Source organism: Gymnogyps californianus, chromosome Z, assembly GCF_018139145.2.
Source record: "Gymnogyps californianus isolate 813 chromosome Z, ASM1813914v2, whole genome shotgun sequence".
Lineage (NCBI taxonomy): Eukaryota > Metazoa > Chordata > Aves > Accipitriformes > Cathartidae > Gymnogyps > Gymnogyps californianus.
In genome coordinates, this window is record NC_059500.1 from 61172684 (window position 1) to 61200484 (window position 27801).

Here is a 27801-nt window from a genome sequence, read left to right on the forward strand (position 1 = left end):
GTGGGAACCGTAGTTCTCTGCTGCGAGTCCAAGGTGGCGGGCGCAGACCGGCCCGGTGCGGCCGCCGGAGCGCGCATGCGCCTACCGGGGCGGTGCCTGAGGCGGGGGGCGGCTGCCGGCTCCTGGCTCCTTCCTGCCGGTTGTCGCTCTACTCCCCCGTCCCCAAGATGGCGGCGCTAGGTGTAAACAAGGTCGGGGCCGGGGCCGGGGCCGGGCTGGACGGCGGTCGGGGGGCCGGTGGCAGCGGCCGCGGCCCGACTGGCGCCGCAGTGAAGGTGAGACGGGCTGCTCGGGCCTTCGCGCCGTCCGGCTCGGCCGCCTCCTGCGGCAGGGCAGGCTGTGGCGGCCGGGGTTGCGCCGTCGCTGCCCCAGCTGGGGGAAGGGGTAGCGGGGGAGCGAGGGGTTTCCGGGACAGGAGGCGTCCCCTCAGGCGGCGGGGCTCGGCTCGGCTCGGGCCGGGCCGGGCCGGACCGGGAGGCCGCTTCCGAGGCCCTTTCCCCGCCTCGTCCGCGCAGAGCCACGCTGCCGTGGCGTGCCTCGGAGCAGGCTGCGAGGCGGGAGGCCTCTGTGTGAGGGGAAGGGTGACTGCCTCAAAGTGGGCAGCTGTCTCGGAGAAGAAGTAACGCCTGGGCTCCCTAAGGTGGTTAGCTGACGCTATTGTCTTATGGATTGTCGGGTGTGGTTTTTTTTTTTCCTAAATGACGATCAGTTTTGCTTTTTATTAGCGGTTTAAGATGTTCCGGTCCCCTGCTCTTTGTTCGTGCTACCTCGATGCTGCGTTTGTAGCTTCATAAATGGCTAACTTGGTATGACTGACCTTTTTATGTGCATCAGCTATGAATGGAAACTTTCTCCACCGGCTGATAGTCTGCTTTGGCAGGGTCTTGCCCTCCATTTCCTTTTCCTGCGAGAATGTTTCTGCTTACTTAGTTGTGCTGCTTGACCAGGGGGCTTTTCTTGGGGCAGTGCATTAAATGAAGTGGGCAAGAACTAGTGGTGATCAGGTGGGACACTGAAGAGTTAAAATGTTGTGTTCATGTCTATTTATTTATTTTTTAAATATCATTCATATGATCGTTATTTGTGTGTACAAAGCAAAATTAATGACTTGTCCTGTCTGCTGTGATTGCAGAAACTTCTGTAAAATAAACTGTCATATGGCTTACTGTATGAAGTTTTGCTTTTTTATCAGCTCAAAACCAAATATTGTCTCTTTTTAAATTATAGGTTCTTGAGTGTGGAGTCTGTGAAGATGTATTTTCTTTGCAAGGTGACAAAGTTCCCCGGCTGCTTTTGTGTGGCCATACTGTGTGCCATGACTGTCTTACCCGGCTTCCCCTTCATGGCAGAGCAGTTCGTTGTCCTTTTGATCGACAAGTTACTGAACTAGGTATGAAAATGTAAGTTTAAAGTTCTAAAAACCTGTCAGCCAAGGATATCTAGAAGATAATGCTAGATATAGGTTCTTAATGCTCCACTTAGTGATAATATTTCCAATTAATGAATGTGCAGTGTTTCTTTTCATTCAGAGAAGCTCATAGCACTGTTAAGCACTAGTAAAATAGATACCTTAGAAAAAGAAAGTAAAGATTTTATCTTCTTGAACCTTGGCTTGCAAGCTTTATACCTTAAAGTCTTTACCTATATTTACAAAGGGACTGCTCTATTTTAAATTAGTGTCTAAGCTTTCCTGAATGGGTATTAGTTTCCTGTTGTACTAAACACTAAATAAACCATGCAATTAAATAGGTAGCTTCTTTGACAAACAGATTTTTCTGGATTCATGATAAGTGATGTAGAGGGAAGTATCAGTGATAGCAAACCTGTTTTTTAAAATGTAAAGTAATTCTGTATATGCAATAACTGATAGTGGCAGGCTATCAAAAGGAATTCCCCTACTGTAGGAGTGTCTGCAGACAGTATTTGAAAGGATAAGATACAGCTTTTATCAACAGAAGTTTATTTTAGGCAAAGGATGACACTTGCTTGTAATTCCTTCAGAATAGGAATTGCCTATTCAACATAGGGTTACAGAGAAGATGAGTTATCAGAAGAATTTGTACTGAGAAGAACTTGTTAATAGAACTGGCTCCAGCAGTTTTGAATAGCACAGGGGAAAAAAGCTGTTGGAAGGAGGAGAATCCTCAGAGGAGATCTCTAATCTAGTAATCCATGAAAGAAATGTTTAAATATCAAATTCTCTCAAATAAGAATTTACTTTGCAGTAGGAGAATCTGCTAGATTGTAGACCAAACTGAGAGTAATATTAAGGCACTCTGTGGGATGCTTTCATGGAAATAGGCGTCAGGAAAAGAAATATCAGTCTCATATGAAAGAGGGGTTTGTTTTCCCGGGGCGAGGGGGAGAGGTGGTAAGTATAAGCGTCATGAATGATTGTCAATCTAGAAGATATGGTTAAAAGAGTCACAATTTGTTGTACTTCTTGTCTATGACTGCACAGCAGCACAAGATTTCTTAAAGTATGCTTTTAAGGGGGAGAATGTTAGACCACAAGACTCAGTCCTGCTGTTGTGAAACATTTCTGACCAAGACCACTGCTTATATCTTGTAAAGTAAAAGTAGCATTTTTATTATGATAGGGAACTTGTCACTTCTTAGTTTTTATTGTGCTTTTTTTTCCCCCAGGCATCTGAAAGTATCCTATCATAATTTTTTGTGGGTTTCAGGTTTAACAAATGAAGCTTTATAAAAACATTTAAAGTTTTTTCATCTTACATAATGCTGAGGAACTTCTGATGAAACACAGTGAAATGTTATTAAACTCATAAGGCTCCTACAGATAGGAAGAGGGAAGAAAAGCTTCAGCTTTTGTGTCTGGAACAGTAGACTTGCATCCTACTGGCTAGTAGTAGAAAGAAGGATGATATGCTGTGACCAGCAGTTGCTCAGAAAACTGATAGGTCAAAAATTTTAGCAAAACAGCTTGAAAGTAAAAATACTGTGAATAAAAATGTTCTGCCTGGTGATTTGGGGCAGAAAAGGGTCGTAGCCACTTTTAGTCTTACTAGGTCCATAAGAACTGTCTTAAGAAATATTATTGCTTCCAGCATGTAAAAATGGGGTGTTTTGTGGAGTGCAGCTCATCATGACCCCTCTTTGAGGTGTCTATGCATTTGTTGTCTTGCTCTAATCACTTAGTAGTTACTGCTGTTAGTTAAATCTGCTGCGCTTGTAGTTCTGTTTCCTTCTGTGGGCTCAGGAGTGGAGCTGGGAGGGAGGCTTGGCAACTCTGGGCGCAGGGAACTTCTCATTCTTCCCTCCCCTCCATTCTAGGGCATGTGAGAAAGCAAGCTAAATTGTCACTCATTTCTGTAATTGCTATTCTGCCATTTACTGAAGTAGTGTCAGGAAGCTGTTTAGTATTTAAATCTAGGTTATAGGATCGCTGCCAAAAGAAAGTTCTGTTGAAAGAAAAGCTGTGTAATCAGGGCATAAAGCTACTTGTGTTGAACAAAGTTCCTTAATCAGTAACTGTGGATTTTACAGATGCTTTTAGTTGGTCATTTAACCTATACAGTTCAGCAGATAGACTTGCTTGTTTTCCTTTGCTCTTATTACTAAATCACTTAATCCTATATTCGTCCAAGTTTTCCCAAGGAATCTTGGGAACTTTTTCAAAGAAATACTCAGGGATCTATACATATATAGATATAGCTGTATTTCCTCCCTTCTGAAGTGGACACTTGGTTTAAATTTACTGGCCTGTCTCTGCTCTATATATATAACTGTATGGGCAGGCAGATTTAGAAGTACCTTGTCAATCAGGATTTCTGGAAATACGGAGTCTGCAAGGGAAAATTGAAAAAACATCCTTTACATGCTTAGCAAAATATTCTAATAGTTCATAAAATCTTGCTATGAGAGAAAATATTTAGTAATGAACTGGTAAGACTAAAGCCTGCCCAAACCATATTACTTTGCAGAGCAGACTAAACATAGATTTTTGGGGTTTTTTTGAGAGTTCTTTAATGAAGTTGTCTGTGATTAATCTTCTAGTGGAGAATTTTAAATGAGTACATACATGTTGAAGGTATGTGAGGTGTCCAGTGGTTATTTTCAACTGGATGAACGTTCTTTAACCAAAAAGATGTAAAGGAAAAGCTTTTTCAATTTTCAAGACTTTAAAGCCATATATTCTGGAGATTATGTTGACTCAGGCAATATATTTAGGAGAAAAAAAAATCTATAAAATGGTCTTTGTAGAAGAGGAGACTCCTCTTAAAGCCTTTTTCTTAAAGTATCTTGATTTGGGAGAATAGGTGAATAATTTGTTGCAAAGTGCTTTCTCTCTTCTTCCTGCATTGGATTAGTGGGTTTTTTTTTTTTTAAATACATGCACCAGGGAACTGTTGGGAAGGATGTGCTTATGGAAAACTATAGAGGCTCTGGCTTTTGACTTTAGCTAAGCAGCTCTGCTAAGGAAGCCGTTAACAGTTCATGGCTCAGGTGGACTCTCCCTACCGTCATCACATTACAGGGCTGAAACTGTTTTCTGTCATTAGAACTTGTTGAGCTGATGTATGCAGGTGTTGGCATCCTTCATGGAATCCATCCCATTGGTATTGTTTACATTTATATATTCTTTTGCTAGTGTTTGAGTGCGAAGATAAAGCTTCAAAACATTGTGCAAGAAAATGCGGCTGTAACATAACATTCTCTCAGCTTTGTTCAGACATTTAGATGAAAGTCGCTCCTTTATTCCTTACATTATTTATAATCCTTTTGCAGACAAGCTTCATGTTTTTGAAAATGACATTTATATTGTTGGCTGGAGTCAGTTTCTTCACTCTGTCACTATCCCATTCCTGGCTGACACACTTCCTGCTATTCATGTCTCACTCTTCTTTTGAGAAGAGACAGTCAGATTGTGTAGTGGTTTTGTAATGGGCACAAACATCCCTTGTAGGCGCAAGGATGAGATCACTAGACTCTTTTACATTTGTGACCAAAGCAGAATTTGAGCTGAAGTCCAAGAGATTAAATAGATGTATTTACACGACTCATCTGTTAGTGTTTTTAAATATAAAATAAGCAATTGATCAGATGTGTTGAAACTGTGTATGTTGAGTACGTAGTAATTTTATAGTAGGTTTAGTGTAAAAAGAAGCAAAGTGGCTTTTTCTTAAACACGTAAACTTTATGGTAGGTACCAGTGAAATGAGACATGACTTTCTGTATGATAATGCATGTTTTATAGGGTGCTTACTGGTTATAAATTCTGTATTAGTAGATTAATAGTTGATATGTAAGCTTTGCCTGTTTTTCCATCGGTGTCCAAGATAGACAGTGCACTGGCAATGTATAACATGTATTAGCAAGTCTCAGGATATATAATAAAAAGTTAAAGAAAGAATGTAAAAGCAGTGTAACTGTGTTTCTCCTGACAGCTTTAAGTTATGAACTAGACAATAAACACAGAATAGCTACAGACATATCTTTTCTGTTGGTTACATTTCAGTAAATTAGTCTTGCTTTGACTTTTCTGGCTTGGCTTTCTCTTCATGCTAGACATGGAACAGAACTAACGTGATTAAAATCAGATATGAGAATGAAAACTGAGGACAGTACTTCTTAGTTTGTTTTTTTTAATAAGAAAATACTTTTGTAAGAAAATGTCATGATTGAACAGGTTCTTCCTCTCTCAGCCTTATCCAATGTTTGCTTAAAGGCTAATTTGCTATAATCTATTTCATAAGTAGGTTTATCCTTTTGGTGTGTGTACATCCATATATCCTCTGCTGTTAACAGCTGTCTGGATTAGTGGCTAATCTGGAGATAAGAGGTCCACATTAGTATCAGCAGTCATTATATTGGTGTGTTGTTAATGTGAGTATTTTATATACTGTAGTAACTGAAGGTGGTGCACAGTCACTTTGCTACGGGACGGGACAGCGCTGTTCTAAACACTGTAGAAGAGAACCATCTAGCCACTTTTCTGTGCTTTGCTTTCTGGGAGTTAGTGTCTAGAAATCTGTCTAGATACAGTGTCAGCAAATCCAGACTCAGTTTACGAACTGGTTTGACATAATTTAGATTCTAAAAGTGGATATTGCGCTCTGTATTTTTTCAGCTTGTAATAAGAGGTGACTCTTCCTTGCTCTGTGTTATGAAAAACACTGTGGTCCTGCTAGGAATGCTAAAGCTGAAAAATAACTAAGCTCTGAAGTCAGAATATATCAAGGCAGATGACTGTGCACATGCTAACAGTAATTGTGGAGGACCAGAACACAAGTTCTAGAAACTCCTTCAAGATCTGTGGCAAACAAAAGTTTAACTACTTCTTTTTTTGTTCGCAATTTATTTTGTGGAGTACACTAAGCTTAGATTGCGTGTTGGTAATGGTATCTGTACCAGAGAAGGCTTCCACCATGAAACTGATAACTGCAGAGAGCACTGACATGCCCTTGCTTTACAGCTAACTTCAAAGTTACTAACCAGTGCCTTGATAGGCCCATTTCCAGAAACAGCAGATTTGCTAAAATGAATGATCTTTTACTGGTAAGCATTTTTTTTAAACAGATAGTCAATGTTCTTTTGTACTAGTTGAGGGTGTTGGAGGGGAGAATAGCTTATATATGCTCCCATTTATAGCTATAGGAAAACAGCATTCATCCATTCTCTGAACTCTTCCTTTTATCTGTGAGGCATATAACTTCTATTTTGAGTTTCGCCACTGAGAATATTATGGTTGATGGTTTAAACCAGGGGGAAAAATGCCTAGGAAAGAAGCTACGCAAAACAATAAGGTATACAGCGTGGATATGTTGGTTCCTGTTCACATCCCTCTTCAGACGTACCATAGCATTGTTGCCCTCACTTTGGCTGGATGTGACATGCCCCTCGTGAAAATACTTGTTCTGCTCCCCTCGATGGAAAAACAGTTGGCATGTGAGCATTCCAGCCTTCCACGTAATTGTGCCTAGCCGTGTAATGCAGCTCTGCTCTTTGAAACAGTACTGCAGGAAAAATGTTGTCAGGTAGTAAAAGCACTTGCATATATTTCAAACAAGTTTTGAAGTCTTAAGATAGAAAGCCAGTCTCATTTTTCTTGTTTCATAGCTCTTGAAGTAAAAGAGAATATTGTGGTTTCACCGTGGTGGGCAGCTCAGCCCCACACAGCTGCTTGCCCACTCTTCCGCAGTGGGACAGGGGAGAGCATCAGAAGGGCAAAAGAGGGTTGAGATAAAGACAGTTTAATAGGTAAAGCAAAAGCCATGCACACAAGCAAAGCAAAATAAGGAATTCATTCACTACTTCCCACTGGCAGGCAGGTGTTCAGCCATCTCCAGGAAAGCAGGGCTCCATCACGCATAACAGTTACTTAGGAAGACAGATGCCATAACTCTGAACGTTCCTCCCTTCCTTCTTCTTCACCCCAGCTTTTATTGCTGAGCATGATGTTATATGGTATGGAATATCCCTTTGGTCAGTTGGGGTCAGCTGTCCCAGCTGTGTCCCCTCCCAGCTTCTCATGCAGCCCCAGCCTCCTCGCTGGTGGGGCAGCATGAGAAACAGAAAAAGGCCTCCATGCTGTGTAAGCACTGCTCAGCAATAGCTAAAATACCACTGTGTTATCTCTGTTTTGATCACAAGTCCAAAACATAGCCCCATACCAGCTACTATGAAGAAAATTAACTCAATCCCAGCCAAAACCAGTACAGAGAATAATTCTTAACAAGCTGAAGCTGAGGATAGGAGAACTTGCAGATCCGTTTGGGTTTTTTTTTGCTTTTGCATACACTTCCTTACAAACAATATTGTAACATATCTAGCTCTTAAAAGCGTTGCCTTATATGCAGTGACTATATTTGAATAGTGTTGTGTAATTCTACAAAGAGCCTTTATAGCAGTGTATACTCTGTGTGCTGCAAATCCAGACTCCTGGGGGAGCTGAAGATCCATATTCTTAGAACCATGAAAACACTGATTATTCTCTGGCTATGTGTACCAAGCTGAGGAGCAGTGAAACATGAGTATTTGGGATGGGTACTTTGTTTTGCTGGTTCTCATAACTGCCTGCTACTCATAATAGTTGGTGTCTGTTCATTTGGAACAGCACTTTCAACTCTAATGATACCTCAGAATCTATGGAGTGTTTGATAAATCTCAGTACTGAAGAAGGAAGAATTAATGGCTCTATAGGATCAGTGGGATGACATCTGAATTCCAGAAGGATGCAGAGGGCATACGCCTACCAGACCACCACCGGGCAGCATAATTTAGGAGTTATGAAACAACACTCAGGAGAACCAAACAACTCAAGTAGCCTGGGCTTTCTCTTTGGGAAAACACATGGGATACAGTTTCTGTGAGTTCATGTCAGATGCAGACTTCTGTCAGACACCAGATATGTGGACTGAAAATGTCAGAAGTTTTTAGGCATGATCTGGAACCAGCCTCAGGCTGCAGTTGCTGTTCTGCTCGTCTTTGCATCTGGATTATGAGAGGCAGCCCAATTTTTTTCCGGATCTGGCATTGTTTTCTAAAATGCTATTTTCCAGATCTTGCTTGAAGCAAAGCATAAATCAAATAAAGCAGTTACTTGAGTTTAATAAGGAATGGTAGTATGTATTATTTTTTACAGTGAATAGCAGAAGTTCACTAAAAGTTTGGCTCATATTCTTGGATGGGTATGTTTGCATGAAGTACAAAACAAGTACTTGAATTATAAAAGCAGCATGCATATGCAGTTTTGTCCAAATAGTGGTGTCCCACACTCTAAAAGTAACTACAGCAACCTTTTCATGTCTTACAAACACAGTTCAAAAGTTCCATCATAAAATATGAGAGTCAATTTCAGGTCCTGCAGATTCTGCTTAAATACTAGGTGGCATTTCCGGGCACCTTCTTAGCTACATAAATGTACATCTGTCACTACCCTGGGCACTACTGGTAATGTTGTGCCTTCTATCATTCTACTCAAAGCTAGCACACCTCCCCCCCCCCATTTATTTTCCTGAAGTTAGTAGCTTCTGTACACTTATGTAAACATTTGACAAAGAGATAAGGGCAATGTTATGTGACAAAACCAATGTCCACATCTTGCCTTCCTTTCAGTGCACCAAAGAAGTGCTCTGTTAGTATTCAGCAGAAATGATGGATATAATCAAGTAGTTTCTTGACCTTGTCTTTCTTCTCAGAAATGTTGTTTCAAGAGCTGATAAAAATAATGTTACAAGATCATAGGCATTCATGGGTTAACTCTGTGATATTAGGAAAACAGGATATTTGGAGGTTTTAATGAGGATTGGTTTATATATCTGTGTTCTACCAGTTTTGGTGAACTGATCGTAATAAAATCTCTCTGACAACTGCAGAAGAGCTTGTCATAGCATTGAGGCTGGAGGAAGAGCACACGCATTTCTTTACTTGTCGCTTCCAAATTAGGAATTGTTAGCAAGTAATTAAACCCTCTACCTGGATTGGCATGTATTGATACTATATATGAACAGCCTTGTTAGTGTCAATAAGGAGTTAAACTGATTCTAAACTGTGCAGTAATAAAGGTTTAGTTTGGGCAGTAAACAACTTCCAAAGTTGATCTGCCCCTGATTTTAAAGAAGAAAAGAAAAAAAACCCAAACCTACATACAGAAGTGACACTCATTCTGGAAATTAATGGTGAGTTCAACACTAAGCTCCATTAAAAACACCTCTCTATTCTCAGATTGTCCATCTGTAATTGGTCGTTCCTGATTTCCAAAAGTATATAGTTGTGATTCAGCAATGGTAGTCAGCCTATTGCAGTTAACCAAATATAACTTTCTAGATGTTGTATATTGAGGATTACCTCAGATTTTGTGTACTCAGTCCTTGAAAATCACAAACATCCCATTTGAGGAATGTCTCAAATATATAAAAGCTCCGCTGAGAGGAAGTTGCTGGGTGCTTGTTGCATTAGATGTAAATCAGTTTTTAAGAGCTATCCCTTAAGACCACAGGAGCAGGCAATTCCAAAGTGTTGGAAGTCAAGCAAGCGGGGTGGAAGGCCGGCTTGGCCGAGCAGGGATCTTCTTCTAGAACTTAGGTGGAAAAGGAAAGTGTATGGACATTGGAAGCAAGGACAGGCAACACGGGAGGACTACAGAGATGCTGTTCGCCACTGTAGGGAGAAAATTCGCGTGGCCAAAGCTCGATTAGAGTTCAAGCTGGCCAGTACTGTGAAGGACAACAAAAAGGGCTTTTTTAAATATGTTAACAGCAAAAGGAGAATCAGAGATGACATTGGTCTGTTGCTGGGTGTGGTTGGTCACCTCACAAATAAGGATGTAGACAAAGCAGAGACATTTAATCCTGGGGTAATCCTGGTTATACGTACAAATTGAGGGACGAGAGGCTGGAGAGCAGCCCTGCAGAAAGACATCTTGGGGTTTGGGTTGATGGCAAGTTGAATGTGAGTCAACAGTGTGCCCTGGCAGCCAAAAGGGCCAACCGTGTCCTGGAGTGCATCAAGCCCAGCATAGCTAGTTGGTCAAGAGAGGCGATTGTCCCACTCTACACTGGTGCGGCCCCACCTGAAGTACTGTGTGCAGTTTTGGGCGCCTCAATATAACAACATCGTCAGACTATCAGAGTGTGTCCAGAGGAGCGCGACCAAGATGGTGAAAGGTCTCGAGGGCAAGGCTTAAGAGGAGCAGCTGAGGTCACTTGGTTTGTTTAGCTTGGAGAAGAGAAGGCTGAGGGGTGACCTCATCACAGCCTACAACTTCCTCAAGGTAGGGGAGTGAAGGGGGAGGTGCTGATCTCCTCTCTCTGGTGACCAGCCATAGGACACGAGGAAATGGAATGAAGCTGCGTCAGGGGCAGTTCAGATTGGACATTAGGAAAAGGTTCTTCACTGAGAGGATGTCTGGCCACTGGAACAGGCTCCCCAGGGAAGTGATCACAGCCCCAAGCCTGTCAGAGTTCAAGGAGCATCTGGATGGTGCTCTTAGTCATATGGTTCAGTTTTAGGTAGTCCTGTGAGGAGCAGGGAGTTGGACTTGATGATCCTTATGGGTCCCTTCCAACATGAGATGTTTTATGATTCTAATTCTCTCATTTGGGAAGAGAATGAGATAAGAGAATGGGCCAACCAGCTGGAGGGTGGCTTTGCAGAAAAGGACCTGGTGGTCCTGGTTTACCTGGTGCGCTGTTGCGGCAAAGGAGGCTAAGGGTATCCTGGGCGACATTAGGAGGAGTGTTGCCAGCAAGTCCAGGATGGTGATCCTTCCCATCCTCAGCACTAGTGAGGCCACACCTGGAGTACTGTGTCCAGTTTGGGGTTCCCCAGTACAAGAGATGTGGAGCTACTGGAGCAAAAGGCCAGTAAGATAATGAAGGACTGGAGTATCTCTTATATGAGGAAAGGCTGAGAGGTATTTTACAAATATCTGAAGGGATGGTATGAAGAAGACAGAGCAAGGCTTTTTTCAGTGTGTCTAGTGACAGAACTAGGAGCAGTGTGCACAAACTGAAACACAGGAAGTTCTGTCTGCATGTAAGGAAACAATTTTGGCTGTGAGGATAACCAAGCTCTGGCACAGGTCGCCCAGAGAGGTGGTGGAATCTCCCTCCTTGGAGATCTTCAGAAGCTGCCTGGGCATGGTCCTGGGCAACCAGCTCTAGGTGACCCTACTTGAGCAGGGGGACTGGGCAAGGTGATGTCCAGAGGTCCCTTCTAACCTCAACCATTCTGTGATTCTGTAATGACTAAAAAGTAACGATCCAGTGCTCAGAGATCATGCTTCATCTCTTGAGGCACCTTTACCTTGTAACAGAGAGAATGTCTTTAAATTTATGACAATGATGCTGAAAAAAGTCAAAGGATGATACTTTCTTGGAGAAGCAATCACTAGGGTTCTCATATGCTACATGGCCTATGCAGGTAATATTTAGCAGCAGCCATTGGGATGCAATTCTGGTTTTGGTTCTCATCACATTGCTTCATGTTAACTTCTACAAAATGAGGATGATGCAGGAGTAGACATGGACTTCTGCTTTGCTCTAGAGAGTATGAGGTATCTTCTTTTTTGCTATATCAAATAGTGTTGTATGTGGGTCTTTCTTTCTGAATATTCTTTTAACTCTTATTCAGGTTTTTACTGGACTGAGACCTGCAGTAGGTGTTGCATCTTGTGATTCAGGGAATATGAGGTTTGTCAGTGTGAGTTCTTCACAGCTTCTGTTAGTACAGTGGAAATGTTTGCTGTATGTAGTTATGCAGAATTTTTATGATTTTTATGATACACGTTCGAGTTTGTATGTTCCTTGTAGTCTTTAGTTGTTAGCTATTGCGGATTATTTTACAAGTGTTTTTACTGAGTTTTTCTAAATTTTTAATAATCTTGGCATCTTTTAAGTAGGGAAAATCTGCATAAATATTAAATAGTTCCATGATGAAAGGAAGAAAGAGGATGGAAAGGTAGTGTGACCTTACATAGAAAAAGTGGTGGTTGTATCTCACTCTAGTTAATATCACTGTAGTTAATGTGCTCCTAATATTTGTCAGAATCTCAGCTGTGGTTTGTGGAACTTCTCATGATGGTCTTTGCTTGAGGTTTTTTTTCCTTCTCCTCCCCTTCATTTAACTCTTCCTCAAAAATAGGAGATTCTGGAGTCTGGGGCTTGAAGAAGAATTTTGCTTTGTTGGAACTTTTGGAACGGTTGCAGAATGGACCAGCTGGGCAGTGTGGGACGGCAGAAGAAGCCATTGGTCTATCTGGAGAGGTACTGAGTTTTAAAAAAGGCAAAAATTTGTTACATTTGCTTAAAGTTATATCTTGATAGAAAAAAAAATGAAAATCAGTTCTTTGCCAAATGTAATTTCACTAATAATGCTGTTGTTTTCTTTCAGTATCTAGTATTAAGGCTTCAATTAATTGCTTCATAATTAAATGCTAATCTGTTCTGACTAAAGCAGAAAATAAAAAGGTATTGCCAAGCATGCACACTCTTTTCCCCTTTTTTAGGCTTTTAAGATTTTTAGAAAAGGTTACTCATTTAGATATTTCAGTTATAGTGATATAAGGACAGTTTTCTAAAACTTCTTAGAGAGTCTTCCTAAAGACTTCAACTCTTCTTCTCGAGTAGTTGCCTTTTATAGTCATTTGATATCACTACATCATGTGATAGTACTTCATTGTCAAAACCAGCTGCTTTAATCATTTCAGTATTAACAACTGGTATGCAAAAAGTATCATGCAGTGCCATTCTAGGAATAGGTAACTGTCCTAAGTGCCCATTTGTTCATTGGTGTTTTGTCCATCTGTAACTTTGTAATTCTTTGTTCTGTAATGACTGCTTTGGAGGAAATGACTGGAGCCTGCATTATTTTATCCTCCAAACCTTTACAACTTCCATTGAAGTTTGGATTTATAAAATCACTGAAGAACTCTAGAATAATTTATTGGAGTTGACTGTAAAGGAAACTGACTTTTATTTTTTAAAAATTTATTGAGAAGTTAAAATCAGGTTTTCAAAGTAGTCCAAATATTTATTAGTGTGTAGCTGTTAAAGAAAGTCTGTTTTCAGGCTTATATTGGTGGCAGGTCTTCTGATTTTCCTCAGTTTTGGGGATTAAATGTTAACAACTTCAGTTTTGTCTTTTTTTTTTTTTTTAATTAGAGTATCATTCGTTGCGATGAAGATGAAGCCCACGTTGCATCTGTATATTGCACTGTTTGTGCCACTCACCTGTGCGCAGACTGTTCCCAGCTTACTCATTCTACAAAGACACTAGCAAAACACAGGCGTGTACCTCTTGCTGATAAGCCTCATGAGAAGACCTTGTGCTCCCAACACCAAGTGCATGCTATTGAGTTTGTTTGTTTGGAAGAGGGCTGTCAGGCGAGTCCACTTATGTGTTGTGTCTGCAAAGAATACGGGAAGCATCAAGGTCATAAGGTACTGCTAATAATCCATTTCTAGTCATGCTATGGGGTGGCTTGCATAATTATTTATCCAATTAAAGTACAAAAGGTTATCAAGAAAGGAGGGTAAATTCTTAATATGTCTTTATAGAAGTAACTTCATACTGTTCTTTCATTTTCCCTTCATTTCAGATAACTGCCATGGTAAAATTACAAGAAAAAAACCCATTATTTCTAAGACCACAATAACTCATTTATATATTAAGATGGACAGTCCCTTTATCCAATGCTTTTTTGAACTTCTTGCAGCATTGAGTCACCAGTTCTGAAAGTTGTTTTCATCATGCAAACACTAAGTTCACCCAACCTGGTGCAGTCTAACTACCCTTCTTTTTTTATAATTGATTATGGTGAACAGGCAAATTTGTATGTTTACTTGTGTAATTGCTAGATCCCTATCTTAGTCTCAGCATGATCTATAACTCCTGATTGCATTTTAGGTTGCAAGATGGTTTTAAATTCTTGCTTGCCTTTCCTGTGTGTATATATATGTATATATATACATATATTACATACACAGACATATATATTAAATATTTAGTAAGATAGAAAAGATTATTAAGGAAGATATTTATGATTGATCTTTGATATGTTGCTTTTAATTAATAGCATTCTGTCTTGGAACCAGCAGCAAACCAGATTCGTGCATCCATTTTAGACATGGCCCACTGTATAAGAACTTTCACAGAAGAAATCTCAGATTATTCCAGAAAACTAGTTGGAATTGTCCAGCATATAGAAGGAGGAGAACAAATAGTTGAAGATGGAGTTGGAATGGCCCATACTGAACATGTATGCCTTTTTATTTTTCCCCACATGCACCAAATATTTGCTTTTTGTAATAACCAAGATAAGGAATTTCTTTGAAAATTATACGTAGGTTTAATAAGACAAGACCTTAAGTTCGTATCTCTACCAAGTCGGTATTGAGGCTTAAGCCAGCAGATAGAGGGCAACTTATAGTCCGTTACAATGTTTATAGGCTACGTGAAAATAGGGAGGCAGTAGGGAAAGCTGTGTAACTGCTAGTACAGTATTGAAGTACTGTGACAGATTGCATCTGTTCTCAGGTGCTGTGATACTATTGAGGCTTTTTTCCCTGGTCATTTTTAGTTAGGTGTGTATACATACAAATAAGCTACTTGATTATTGGAGTAACTTCTTGGAGGATCTTGGTGTTAGGGCTGATAAGACTTTCTGTATAACTGGGACTTGAACTGTGATGTAGCCAAGCAGATGTGAACATAAGTTAGAAACTGGAATAAAATGAAAAATGTAGTTCTGGAATCAACTGATGACCTTAATCCTCTGGATCTTGTGACTGCAACACTGTAGGTACCAGGGACTGCAGAGAACGCTCGCTCATGTGTCCGAGCCTATTTTTCTGATCTTCATGAAACCCTTTGTCGTCAGGAGGAAATGGCTCTTAGTGTTGTTGATGCTCACGTGAGAGAGAAGTTGATTTGGCTTAGGCAACAGCAAGAAGACATGACCATTCTCTTGTCACAGGTTTCAACAGCTTGCCTTCATTGTGAAAAGACTTTACAACAGGTAGGTTGGCAAGTGAGCTGTAACATATGGCAAGATATGTAGAACTGCAAATTAAGTTCAGGCTACAAATGAAAAGGTTAGATGGTACTCTACATTTTTATTTCCTTTACAATGTTAAAACAATAATGATGTAACATGAGATTGAAGTATTCATTACAAGGGTGTGTTAGAGAAGGATAATCAGTATAAAAGCATCAGGTTCTCCCGTTGCTGGAAATCCTGTGGCATGATCTTGTCTGGAGTAATTTCTGGTTATTTGTGAGGTTAGTGGGAAGGAGAGGTGGAACTGAAGCAAAAAACTTACGATACTTATGGGAAGGATTTTACAGTTGCAATTACCAGTATAGGTGTTTGAAGATAGTTGTCATACGAGGCTGGTAGGAAAAAATGTTTTAGAACTAAATAACTTTCACTAGCAGTTGTAATACGAGTATTTCAACATATTAAATGTGTGAAGAAAGTGGCTATATGAGAGTATCTGGCTGGTCCATTATTCACTTAATTTAGTAATAGCAAGAAGTAAATAGTATATGTAGCGAACAGTAAACTGAGTGTGAGAAATTACTTCATTAATGTGTTATTTGTACTTTTTTTTTTATATTTGTTTAGAGCTAGTGTCTGCTTGCTTAGTCAGATATACTTTTAACTATGCAGATGTTCCCATCATTAATGGGTGGTTATTAATCTTCTTGTGTTGTGTGTTGCTGTATGCTGCAAAGCAGCTGCTCTATTCCAGCTGCTGGAATGATATATGAATGATATAAATATTCTTTATATATTACATTACTGTCTGTTATTCCTACAGGACTAAGAGAGGTCAAAGAAAAAGTTTTTTAAAACTGCAGAACTATTTGGTATCTATTAGTATTAAGGAAGAATGGCAAGGGCTTCACATTTGTATTGCAATTTTAAATAAATCTATTCTGTAAATGTGAGTTGCTTTAACTAGAGTATTTCTATTTAAAATGCTTTATTTGCAACCATCATATTTACATTGTGTTTGGTTATTTTAAGTTACTAAAGGAAAGGCATACTTTTGTTTTCTCTGTCTGTTTAGGATGACTGCAGAGTAGTGTTGGCCAAACAGGAAATTACAAGATTGCTAGAGACATTACAGAAACAGCAGCAGCAATTTACAGAACTTGCAGATCACGTACAGCTGGATGCTAGCATACCTGTCACTTTTACAAAGGTATTGTTAATCTCGTGAAAGTACAGCTATCCACTTTATGAAGTCCCAAATGTAATTTAAAAGAAAGCAGGAATAATACATGTTCAGTATGATGCTGTATTTGTTGCAGCAAATTTAGGCAGTTCAGTATCAGTTAGAGCCACAGTGTCTTATCATACGATGAGTGCCGTCTGGTATTTGAGCAACAAAACCACTATGCTGTTATAGTTAGTGTGAGAAACATTCGTTTGACATTGACTACATCAGTAGCTTTGTTTGAACATGAGCTGCTTTCTTTTAAATATGTAAGATAGTATTTGTGAATTTTAGAAACACCTTTCTTTGGAACCATCCCTGATTTGTTGTACATTCAACTCAGACCAGGAATCTACCCTTTGTTTTTCCATGTATTTTTGGCTTTTTCATGAGGACAGCATAACTTCTGCAGAATGTTTATTATTTTACTTCCTGAAAATTGCACACCTATTTCTAAATGCAATAATGCTATTATAACTTTTAGTTTATAATATTAAAAATAATTTATTTCTTTCAATTTGTTAAATGATAATTTGTCTTATAGTTGCTTTGTATTCACTGATGTTTAGACACAGTTCATCTAAGTAGGTTTTTTTAATTGCTTTAATATCATATCAATACCACCTATTGTTTGAAAAGGATTAAATTATTTGGAGTTTGATAATGGTGATACTTTTCATGTAGGAGAGTAAATAAGTTTGAAACTCTAAAGAACAAGAAGTACTTTGATTTACGGGTTTTTTGGTTCTGAATGGATGAAAGAGGAATAGGATCTATTGTTGCTGAGATGAAACTGAGGATTTAACTGTTGCTGTTGAAGCCTTTACTATAAAGAAATGGATGCTTCCATGGCGATTCTATCCCAGTCCTTGTTGATGTCAGAAATTCAATTTCTTCCAAATAATTTGTTTTGTAACTTCAGTATATTTGAATTTCCATGTAATAACTGCTTTGTCAGATCAATAAATGCAACATTTTCACTTCTGCCCCTCCCTTCCCTATTCAGCAGAGACCAGAGTTAGTAGGGTCAGGGACACCTCTTCTGCAAACCCCCATTGTTCCATGAATGAAGCAGTATTCACATTTCACAGATGATGAATTGTGTTCTGTGTATTCAGAGTTGATTGATGCTGCCATCTCACACGACTGAGTCAGAGAGGCATTTTGGATGTCTGGTTTTGCCTTTGGGAGCTGTTAATCTGACTCAGAAAATTTTGATTGGGAATTTCTGAGCATTTGGGAAGAGAGTGGTTGCAGCCAGCTAAGCTGTAATAGGAGATCTGAAATAGGTCTCGGCTTGGGGGACCCAGAAGTCTTCCACGAGTGTGTCTCTATACCTCAGCTTTCTTTAGAAAGAAATGGGGCTTCTATTGTTTTTCTCCTGTGACAAATTGGTATTTTTATGAAATTTTCTGAAGCTTAGATTCTGAATTTCAAAGGTGCCAAAGCAAATGTCATTTTTCACAAAAATAATGGCAGCCGTGAAAATGTAAGGTGAAAATAATTACTTCAGTCTCTTTATGCTTCCTCACTTTTGACAAAGTTTAAAGCTCTCTTTCTACACAATGCTTTTGTAGAATACTGTCGTGCTGATGACCACTGTTGTGACTTGTAGTGAGGCTTTTTGTACCTGAAAGGTCTGTGCCTGGCAACAGATTTCAGACAGAAATAAAATCTTCAGATCAAAACCTGTAACTGTTATTATATCGCTGAAAAGGTCTTTCTCAGGAACTCTCATGCGCTGAAGGCTGCATCCATTATAAATTTAAAAAAGCATTTCGAACAGTACCAGATCAGAGAAACATTCCATATCCAGTGAAGGTTGTGGAGATTTAAGGAGGGGAGGAGAAGTCTTTTCACTATTGAAAGTGAGTAGGTTTTATCCACATTTTTGTTTCACTGATGACATGGAAAACATGGATAGTGCTGTTTCCTCCTCCTAAACCGTCAAGGGAAATGCCACATATAAAGCTCTGAAGGGAGGATTTGGAGAATTCCAGGACAAGATGCTGAAAATCTTTCAAGAAATATGTTAGTATATAATAATTTTTTCCAAATGTTGTTAATATGTTGTTTCCAGTGGATCCTTCTTTACCTATGTATTTATGAGGACTTTGACCAAATAAGGTTGAGATGTCTTCATGAACTTAGCTTGTTGGCACGGGAATGGCTCCTCATCCAGGAGTGTGATCCTTATTTGAAGAGAGAGATTGCAGTTTTGTCCTGGTCAAATGAGAGCAGCGGCTGTGGAGTGTATATACAGGAATAGCAATTGGTCATCCTAAATATTTGTGTGTACATACTGGGGAGAGGCAAAATTATTAAGAAAACAGTACCTGAGATAATTAAGAGCACTTATTCGTCAATGTTGAAGCAAGTATGGGAAACTGCTAACCCTTACCAACACCAAGAGTACCCAAGAAGACAGTAATCTATCAGAGGGAAAGCACTTAACACTATCTTTAAGTAAACCTGTATACAGCTTTTGTCACGTCAACAAATTTCTTAACAAAGGACAAAAAACAAGAGATCACAGTTGTTGTGTGGGTTTTTCTTCTGCACTTTCTGTATTGAGATTTAAGAAAATACCAAGTTTTACTTGAACAGAAGTCACAGGTTACCTGTTTTTAAGTATGCTGTCAAGTTATGCACCTGCCAGAAATGCAGACATGAAGGGGTTTTACTGATCAGATTTTTTTTAAATAACATTTTTAATTAAAGGTGCTGATATAGTTGATGCAGAGAGATTTTTTTTCATCTGTCAATTTCTAGCTGTGATCGATAGTCAGTTATTTCTGACTCGTATTACAGGTGCTATACATTGTTTTCTGAGTGGGAACTTTTCTTGCAAGGTTCTTCCTGTCAAGTGACAGAACTACTCGCACAAAAAGTGGAAATTTGGTGTCCATCACAGATTGCATTTTGATTGCGAGAGAGAGTACAAACATACTGAGAACAACCTGTTTTTACTCTAAGCCTTACAGAAAGCAAACTGCAACAGGATGGCTAAATTTGACAGAATCATTCATCTTCTCCACTTCCCCGATGCTTTAAGTTGCACGGGCCAGCACTGCCTCTGCCCTCCAGCCATGGGAGCCATAGAGGTGACTGGTACTTCTGGTTGAGCCTGGAGAGGATGGCCAGGCTGGCTCACTGTCAGCAAGCTCTGGCCATAGCCAGAGTGTTGCCTCCAGCAAGAAACCGATAAACTTAGCAGCTCTATCTAGAGTTGCCTCTTTTCCTTCCTCCTTCCTTTCAGGCACAGAAACTTTAGACAAAATCAGAACCGAGGCTTGAGTGTGAAAAGGATTCTGGAGGCATGGCGTTTTTTTAGACTCTTCAGTGCCATTTGCATACTTCTTTGTGTTCTTTCTCTTTGCCTGCACCTTTCCTGCTGACATGCTTGTCAAGAATCTGCCCACAGGTTTTTCTTCTCCAGAAGCAGATAACCCTTTCTGATAACATACTGTGTTGCAATGTTGTTACTGAATTTGGCAACTTCAGCTCTGAATCCAAAAATCTAGAACTTAAGAGGAAATTTATTAAAAAGCAAATAAGTCTCAATGTTTTATTTTCCAAATCTCAAATATTCAGTTAGTCTTTTGGTTTTGGAGCATCTGCCTTATAGTATCAAAGCTGTAGCCTGAAACTGCTCAGCTTGTACAAGTTTATTTCACAGGTTCAAATGAAGTCTTTTTTTTGCAACAAATAGTTAACCTGTGGAGTTCTATGCCAAGGATCTTCTGGGCCCTAAATGTCTGTGGTTTCAAGAAGCAAACAGACATCAAGATCTGTCAGTTGCAGAAACCGCACTGTTGGCTCAGTAAGTCCATGAGCTGCAAACTGTTAGACACAGGGGAGGGTATTTAGGGGAGTTATCACTATGTGCTTTCCCTGTTCCTTACTTTCACACGTATCCATCTTTACCTAGTTTCAGACAACATGCTAGATTAGATGGACCTTTGGTCTGACTCTTACAATCGTGATGCTGCTGACTTTTGCACTGTGGTATTTGCTTTTTTTTTTTTTTTTTAATTTTTTTTTAGAAAGCAGTTTCTCAAGGTGTTTTTACTCTCTTTGGAGATTGCAGTAGCATAAGGTCAGTGAATTAATCTGTATTGATTATTCTGGCAGTGTGCTACTTCATCTGTGATAGAGCAGAGAATGGAGTTCCATGTCATGATGACATATATCCAGCTATATAATGGATGCTCTGTGTGTGTGTGTATATATATCTCAAGTCACATGATGTAGATGTTTATACATCTGGTCACAGTGGTGCATGTTGGTCTTGTACCAGGAAAGGTTGTAGCATTTTTGCACTCAGTAAATAGCATTCCTAATGCAAGAAGAAATAAAAAGCTGTGTGGGGTAGACACAGCTTTTTGTGTATTGCTTGCCCAGCTGCTGTCTGGAGTTTGCAAGAAAACAAATGTATTGCCACAAAGTTCTGATGATTGAAACTCTGCTATTTCGTCAAGGTAGCATTTCTAAGTACTTCAAAATATGTTTCAGGGATACATAGTAATCTTAGCCTATGTTGTTTATTTTACAATTTACGGTTTGCTGCTTTATATTAGTAATACCACTTGATTGCATTGTTAGCATCAGCTTATTCAATACTCATAGTAGCTTGGTCTAAACTACAAATAGGAAGTTGATTCTCTTTCCTTGCCTCCAAGCAAGACTTGGGGGTTCTTTTGTTTGTTTTCTTCACTGTTTCAGATTACTGCTTAATGCTAATAATGTTGCTGTTGTAATGTGATAAAGGATTGGAAGTGGCTTGAGGTGAAGAGGCGTAGCTATGGAGCCTCCAGAAAGGAAATAATTCTGTAGGTGGGGGCATTAATAATGTGACAAAACATAGTGGAAAGCTACAAAACCAACAGAGAGTTCTCTGATCAGAGAATTCTAACTAATTGCTACAAACAACTCCTCATGCAGTTTGAACCAAGAATGATGAAAGAATTTGAAATTTTATCAAGTACAGACATACTAGCATGAGATTGGCTGTCTTTCTAAAAGGCATGTGATAACTCAGGCAGAAGTTACAGGTTCACTACAGAGATTATTGGATATTTTGGTTTATATTATTGCTGGAGGTGATTGGTGATTGTACCTTGTATTTTTGGAGTCCATCCATTTAGTCTTTTTACAAATAGTGATAAGTATGTTAAACATAAGGGTTTTCTAATTTGAATTTCCTAAACTTGCTCTTGTTTTGTATATGCTGTTTCTTCCAGGACAACAGGGTACATATTGGACCAAAAATGGAAATTCGGGTTGTCACTCTAGGATTAGATGGAGCTGGCAAAACAACTATTTTGTTTAAGTTAAAGCAAGATGAATTCATGCAGCCAATTCCAACAATAGGTTAGTAGCAACAATTTAAATGTAATGATTTTTCTGAATGCTTGATTTACCTGTAGAATTTTATTATTTTATATTCATACAGAACAAGACTATAAAACTTAAAATTTTTTTCTAGGTTTTAATGTTGAAACAGTAGAATACAAGAATCTGAAGTTTACTATTTGGGATGTAGGAGGGAAGCACAAATTGAGGCCCTTGTGGAAACATTATTATCTCAATACACAAGGTGAGAATAATACAACTTTTAAACGGTATTTTGTCTTCTAGCTTGTATTTCAGAGCCAAAAAGATTATTAATAGAAATAATTTGTAACTGTAGAAAATCGTTCATGTAATGCAAAGTACAGCTGCTAGATTCATGAGCTAAGAAATTTTAATCCAGTTGGTCATAGTGTCTGCTGCATGATAAAGGTGCATCCTCCATAAATCCATCAGACAGTTCATGGAGCCAACACAATCAGAATCTCTGCTAAACTGGTTCTAGCTGACAACAGACAAGGTGCAGCATTCCAGAGTTTGCATAGTGAGAAGTAGGACTTGCCAGGTATGAAATTTAAATAGCACTTGAAATGAAAATACCCAGCATTTAGGAGCCTTTAGTTGACAATTTAAAAAACTCTACAAAGTTCTGTAACTTCTGACTTGATATTGCAGTGCAATATCTGGTCATAGACTAGAATACGGATTCTGAAAACATTGATCTAAATGGTGCCGACTTAAAAATTCATGCTGTCCTTCTGTAAATCTTCCATAGTTGTTTTCCAATTTAGAAAGGGGTTCCTCCTCATTAATTCATTCAGAATTATCTGAAATACTTAGGAATGACAAACATCAGTTCATGTGCTCTACTTTGTGCATTATTTCAGCCTTCATTGCAAACTTTAACATTTTAAATTGTTCATCTTTTCAAACTGTCAAAAATTGTATTTTGGGATGTCCTGTTAAGACTTACTGTGTAAACACCTCTACCATGGAATCGTATCTGCCTTGAAGAATTGTAGGTTGGTAAGAAAGTCTAAGCAGTTAACTTGGTGCATAACTGCAGTAAGTTTTGTTTAGTTTTGTTGTTGGGGGCTTTGTTATTGCAAAAACCGTGAGTTTAAATACTGTCCTCTAGCTCTGCCTCCCTGATTCTCCAGTCTTTCTGGCATCTTGGTTACTCTCTGTAGTGGATAGTAAAATCTATTGCTGCTGTGTCGGGTCCATGGCAATCTTCTCTGAATTGTGTAGTCTGTAGCTGAAGGAAGCTGTGCCGATCTGGCTGAACCTGTAGATTTTACAGCCAGTTAAGGGAAACTGAAATAGTCGTATGGGAGTTGATTGAGTATAAATGGATCAAGAAATGGTTTAATCTGAAATACTCAATCCTCACATAGTAAATCTGGTTTTACACCTGAGTAGTTAAAATATCACAGCCTTTATGTTAGACGAGGCAAAAGTCTTCAGACTTTTTTTTCCCTGTTTTATGATGAATTCTAGATTTTTGTAAAAAGTATAGAGGTATGTAAGGCGTTTCTCAGTCCTCCTGGATTTGAAATAGAAGTTGTGCACTTCTGAGAAACTTCACAGACTGCTAGAAAAAAAATTGTATAAGTTGAAAGCTAATTTTACAGAGTTTATATTTGAATGTGTGTAAAACAGTTCTCTTTTTCTTTCATAGCGGTGGTGTTTGTTGTTGATAGCAGTCACAGAGACAGGGTCAGTGAAGCACACAGTGAACTTGCAAAATTATTAACAGAGAAGGAATTGCGGGATGCCTTGCTCTTGATCTTTGCTAATAAACAGGTACTTGTGATTTTTTTCACTCTGTTACTCTTTTACTCAGTTTGCATATCAAATTCCAACTTTCTGAACCCTATGCAATGGGTAGGGAATGGTAACGTGGAAAGCATAAAATGCAGATGTTTTCCTTACGTTTAATGCTGGTAAAATAAGCAATGCTAGAGTACTTAGTAGATTCAACAATCAGTTTTTGTTTTATGGTAACAAGTAGTAAATGCATAACTGTTTTATTTGCCCTTCGTGTTTGGAAAGCTTTTATGTGATCTGTAGGTTCAGTCTAAGCTATCGGTTAAAAATAAAATGCTTCAAACATAATACAGAAGAATAATTGAGTCTTTGTATCTGATTCTGTTGCAGGACGTAGCAGGTGCGCTTTCAGTGGAAGAAATCACAGAACTGCTGAGTCTCCACAAACTCTGCTGTGGCCGTAGCTGGTATATTCAGGGTTGTGATGCCCGAAGTGGTACAGGACTTTATGAAGGACTGGACTGGCTTTCGAGGCAGTTAGTGGCTGCTGGTGTCCTGGATGTGGCTTAATTTTACAGCAGCTGCAATGTAGTTTACTCTTTTGTTTTGTTTGCACGATTTAGGATGTTGTAGCCAGGTCTGCTGTCTGAAGAGGGGACTTTATTTAACTTCGTGGTTACAGAAAAATATAAGCCTTTATCCTAGATTGGATAATTGGTTCAGTAAACTTGTGCTGTTACAGTGTTTTTGAAATTTGATACATTTACAAGTAATGGAATGGGCTCGTTACAAGGGTGCCTTGAAATTATTTTTGGTGAAATTAGGTTGGGTGTTACAATTTAAAATTCTTCCCTGATAAAATATGCATTGGAGTTCATCTAGTAATTATAACAAGGTTACAGTAGTTAATTGATGTCAGAAAAATTTTGAGTGGTTCCCAGGAAACTATTCCAAAATCCATCTCAAGTTATTAGAATAGCCAGCTCTGTCTATTAGTCCGAAATAAATGGTGCTACCCTTTGATATCTAAAGAATGCATTCATCTAAAGGTGGCATTGAAAATTACATGCAAATACACCACATTATTTATTAGCTTCCCTGTTTGTTACTGGAAGGCAGCATAACTGGGCAAAGAAAACTGAGAATGGGAAACAGTGTTGCAGGCCTAGGGGGCTGTGGCATTGTTTACCTGGTGGTTTTCTAGTTGGGGGCGGGGTTACTTGGGGTTTTTTGTTAATTGTACACATGCTAAATTATTTATGGACAGACTATGGTGATACTAAGGTGAAAGTGTTTTGTGTGTGCTTGAGGACATAATCTGCCTTTAGAGATTAAGCTTACTCCTCAAGAAGTCAAATGGAGTTTAAAAAAAAAATAAATTCTTAAAGAAGTAGTGTGGTGTAATGTCAATCCAGCTATGTACTCTTATGTAGAAGTCATGCTTCCAGATTAAGGTGGTGGCCTTAAAATATTAAATAACACAATGTAAAAGCAGTGTACACTAATTAATAACTCTTACTTAGAAAAGCAGATGGTAAAATGTGATATAAACCTTCCATAATTAGATTTTCAGTTCTTACTGTGTCTTCTACATGCAACTGTCACCAATGCCTCTATTTTTGAAGATTACTCATTCACAAACCCATGACACGTGGGTGAAGTGCTGTTTAAATTTAGAGAAGGTTGCAACAACTTAGTGATGTCTCTTTTTCTGCTGCACATGCAACTCTGCAAACAATTTTATCTGTCTGGTATGCGCACCAGAATCTTCTGCCCTCCTCTTTAAGGGCACAGCCATTGCCAATTGAAGAAGCCATGCCGTGGACCTCTTCATGTCAGTAGAGGGGCTACAAAGAGCGTGGCCAATACATCAAAACTGCGTATCGTCACTTTTCTTACTGGAGTAGAGGTGAATCGCGAGAACCAGACAGTGGAAGTGAGCAGTGCTATTTCACAGATGGGTAGATATTTTTGCCACACTGAGAAGCGTGTTTACCTGTGAGAGCTCTGAACCTCACCTGGCAAGGGAAATGTATCCCATTATCTCTGGCAATGGCTTTTATTGTAATATTATCAATTTTATGATGCTTTCCCACTACATACCTTAGGTAAAGCCAAGAATGTATAAACAAATAATTTAGTACATTTGCACTTTTCTTCAAGAGGAAGCAGTTAAGGTAACTACTTCCTCATAATGACACTTATTTGTAGTTTTCTCTTGTGACTTAAATTTCATGTAAATGGTGTTAAATGCAGCTTCAGATTCAGCAGGTCTAATGACTTGAATAGTAGCTGAAAGAACACTAAGCTTTAAAGTTGAATGTTTGTGAAATGGGCTTCAATGCCTACGTAGGTACTGAGAAGGGGTATTTACTCTTTCTTCAGACAACCTGATATGTTTAGAAATAGTTTACAACTGTGTGAAAGGTGTTTTCTTGCACCTACTGAACTAAAAATTGTTCATCCTTCCCAGCCTGTAACTTCTTGCACAATAGACAGCTGGCTGCTCTGACTTAGCCTGTACTGCAGAGCAGTTCCAGACCTAGTTAGGGCCGACTGTCCCTTCATAGCTCTTTAAAATACAAACAAGTTCTGCTAAGCATGGTAGATACCTTTTCCTGGAATATTTTTAACAGAGAAGACATGCATTCTTTAGAAGAATCCTGACTCTGTAACTTTATTTTAGCTGGCTTATGCTTCAGTTATACATGCCTCTCAGTATAGTTCTACTTTAAAGTGTTCAAGGTGACTAGTTTGGATTTTTTGTAACATTACATTTGAGGGCAGAGAAAAAATTCTCACTCATGCATATTTTTGAGTACAAAGGATTGCTTGTGACACATGGAATGCTACCATAAAAGTGTTTTTAAATGGAATTTATTCAAGATGACTTGAAGTTACTGTGAAAGTGTTGCATTCATCTGTGAACTCTTCAGTGTAAACAGGTACACTAAGACGTTTATTTGTATTATAAATTAATATTACATATAAACTGCTTCAGTTATAAATTTAAGCTTGTTTCACCAGTTTTACCGAACTTTAGTTTTCAGTGTACTGACTTACGCAATATGTAAGTGGAGTATTTCCTCAACTAAAACTCACTCAAGCGTTACTATGAGGATTATTTGAAAAGACTGAGTAATTTTTCATAAGATTTTGACTTAATTGTGAAATTGAGTAAACATAACATCCAGTGACTGTGGTGTGGCTTTCTTTAAAGAATATCAGCTCAAAAATAGTATGTCTAGGCTAACTGAAAAATAATATTTTATCACTTGATACGGTCTTACTGTACGCTACCTTCAAATTTATTGTGGACGATGTGGTACATGGGGGTTTTACTCTGAGATAGTTCTTACTCTGAACTGTTGGAGTAGGTGTGGATGTTATGTAAAGATTCTTGAAAGAAAGAGCTCTTTTAGTGGAAACAATTCATGAGATGCTGCAATTTGAGTTGCCCAGAAAATGAATTCTTTTCAATAAAAGTATCTAAAACTTTGAATTTTAATAAACTTGCCTTTTTTTTGGTTCAGGTAATCTCAGAATAGAGGTGTGCTACATTTAACTTACTAGAGAATTTTTCTTACTGATCCCTGAAGATATCCCTTTATCTCACTGAAGATAAGCTTCCTAGTGGTAGCAGCTTTTGAGGGACTGAATTTGATTAGCATGCATCACATCTCATTTCATGAATGCAGTTACCAGAACTGTAAACTCCCAAGTCTTGTATGAGTGCAGTGGTGTTATGTGAATAGTCAAAGTTAATGTTGCTGTATTGAGAGCAGACTTAACTATCCAACATAGTAACAGCACCATATCTAGCCACAGATTCACAACAGCTTGAGAAGTTGTCTGAGCTTTCATTGAGGACTGCATCAGAAACACCTGACATAAGCTTAGTTGAGATGATTGCGATCATTTATTTTAAACTAAGTATTTCAGTAGAAGTAGTAATGTTTGTAGGAATGAAGCCATAAACAGACTCTCTAGG

The 27801-nt window shown here is 38.8% G+C and overlaps 1 protein-coding gene across 1 annotated transcript; it reads left to right on the top strand.

Moving 5' to 3' along the window:
- The first annotated feature begins 167 nt into the window (after positions 1 to 167).
- On the top strand, positions 168 to 27339 carry TRIM23 (tripartite motif containing 23). Its single transcript, XM_050912800.1, has 11 exons — positions 168 to 275; positions 1228 to 1390; positions 12607 to 12728; positions 13626 to 13904; positions 14540 to 14722; positions 15266 to 15481; positions 16539 to 16673; positions 21932 to 22061; positions 22177 to 22287; positions 23722 to 23846; positions 24201 to 27339. The coding sequence occupies exons 1-11, from the start codon at positions 168 to 170 to the stop codon at positions 24378 to 24380; spliced, it is 1752 nt and encodes a 583-aa protein (XP_050768757.1). The 3' UTR covers positions 24381 to 27339.
- Positions 27340 to 27801: the final 462 nt, after the last annotated feature.

Coding starts and splice junctions, on each gene's coding strand:
- TRIM23 (XM_050912800.1), top strand. CDS start 168: ATGGCGGCGCTAGGTGTAAACAAGGTCGGGGCCGGGGCCGGGGCCGGG. Junction 12,729..13,625: donor CCATTGGTCTATCTGGAGAG/GTACTGAGTTTT, acceptor TTTTTTAATTAG/AGTATCATTCGTTGCGATGA. Junction 15,482..16,538: donor GTGAAAAGACTTTACAACAG/GTAGGTTGGCAA, acceptor CTGTCTGTTTAG/GATGACTGCAGAGTAGTGTT.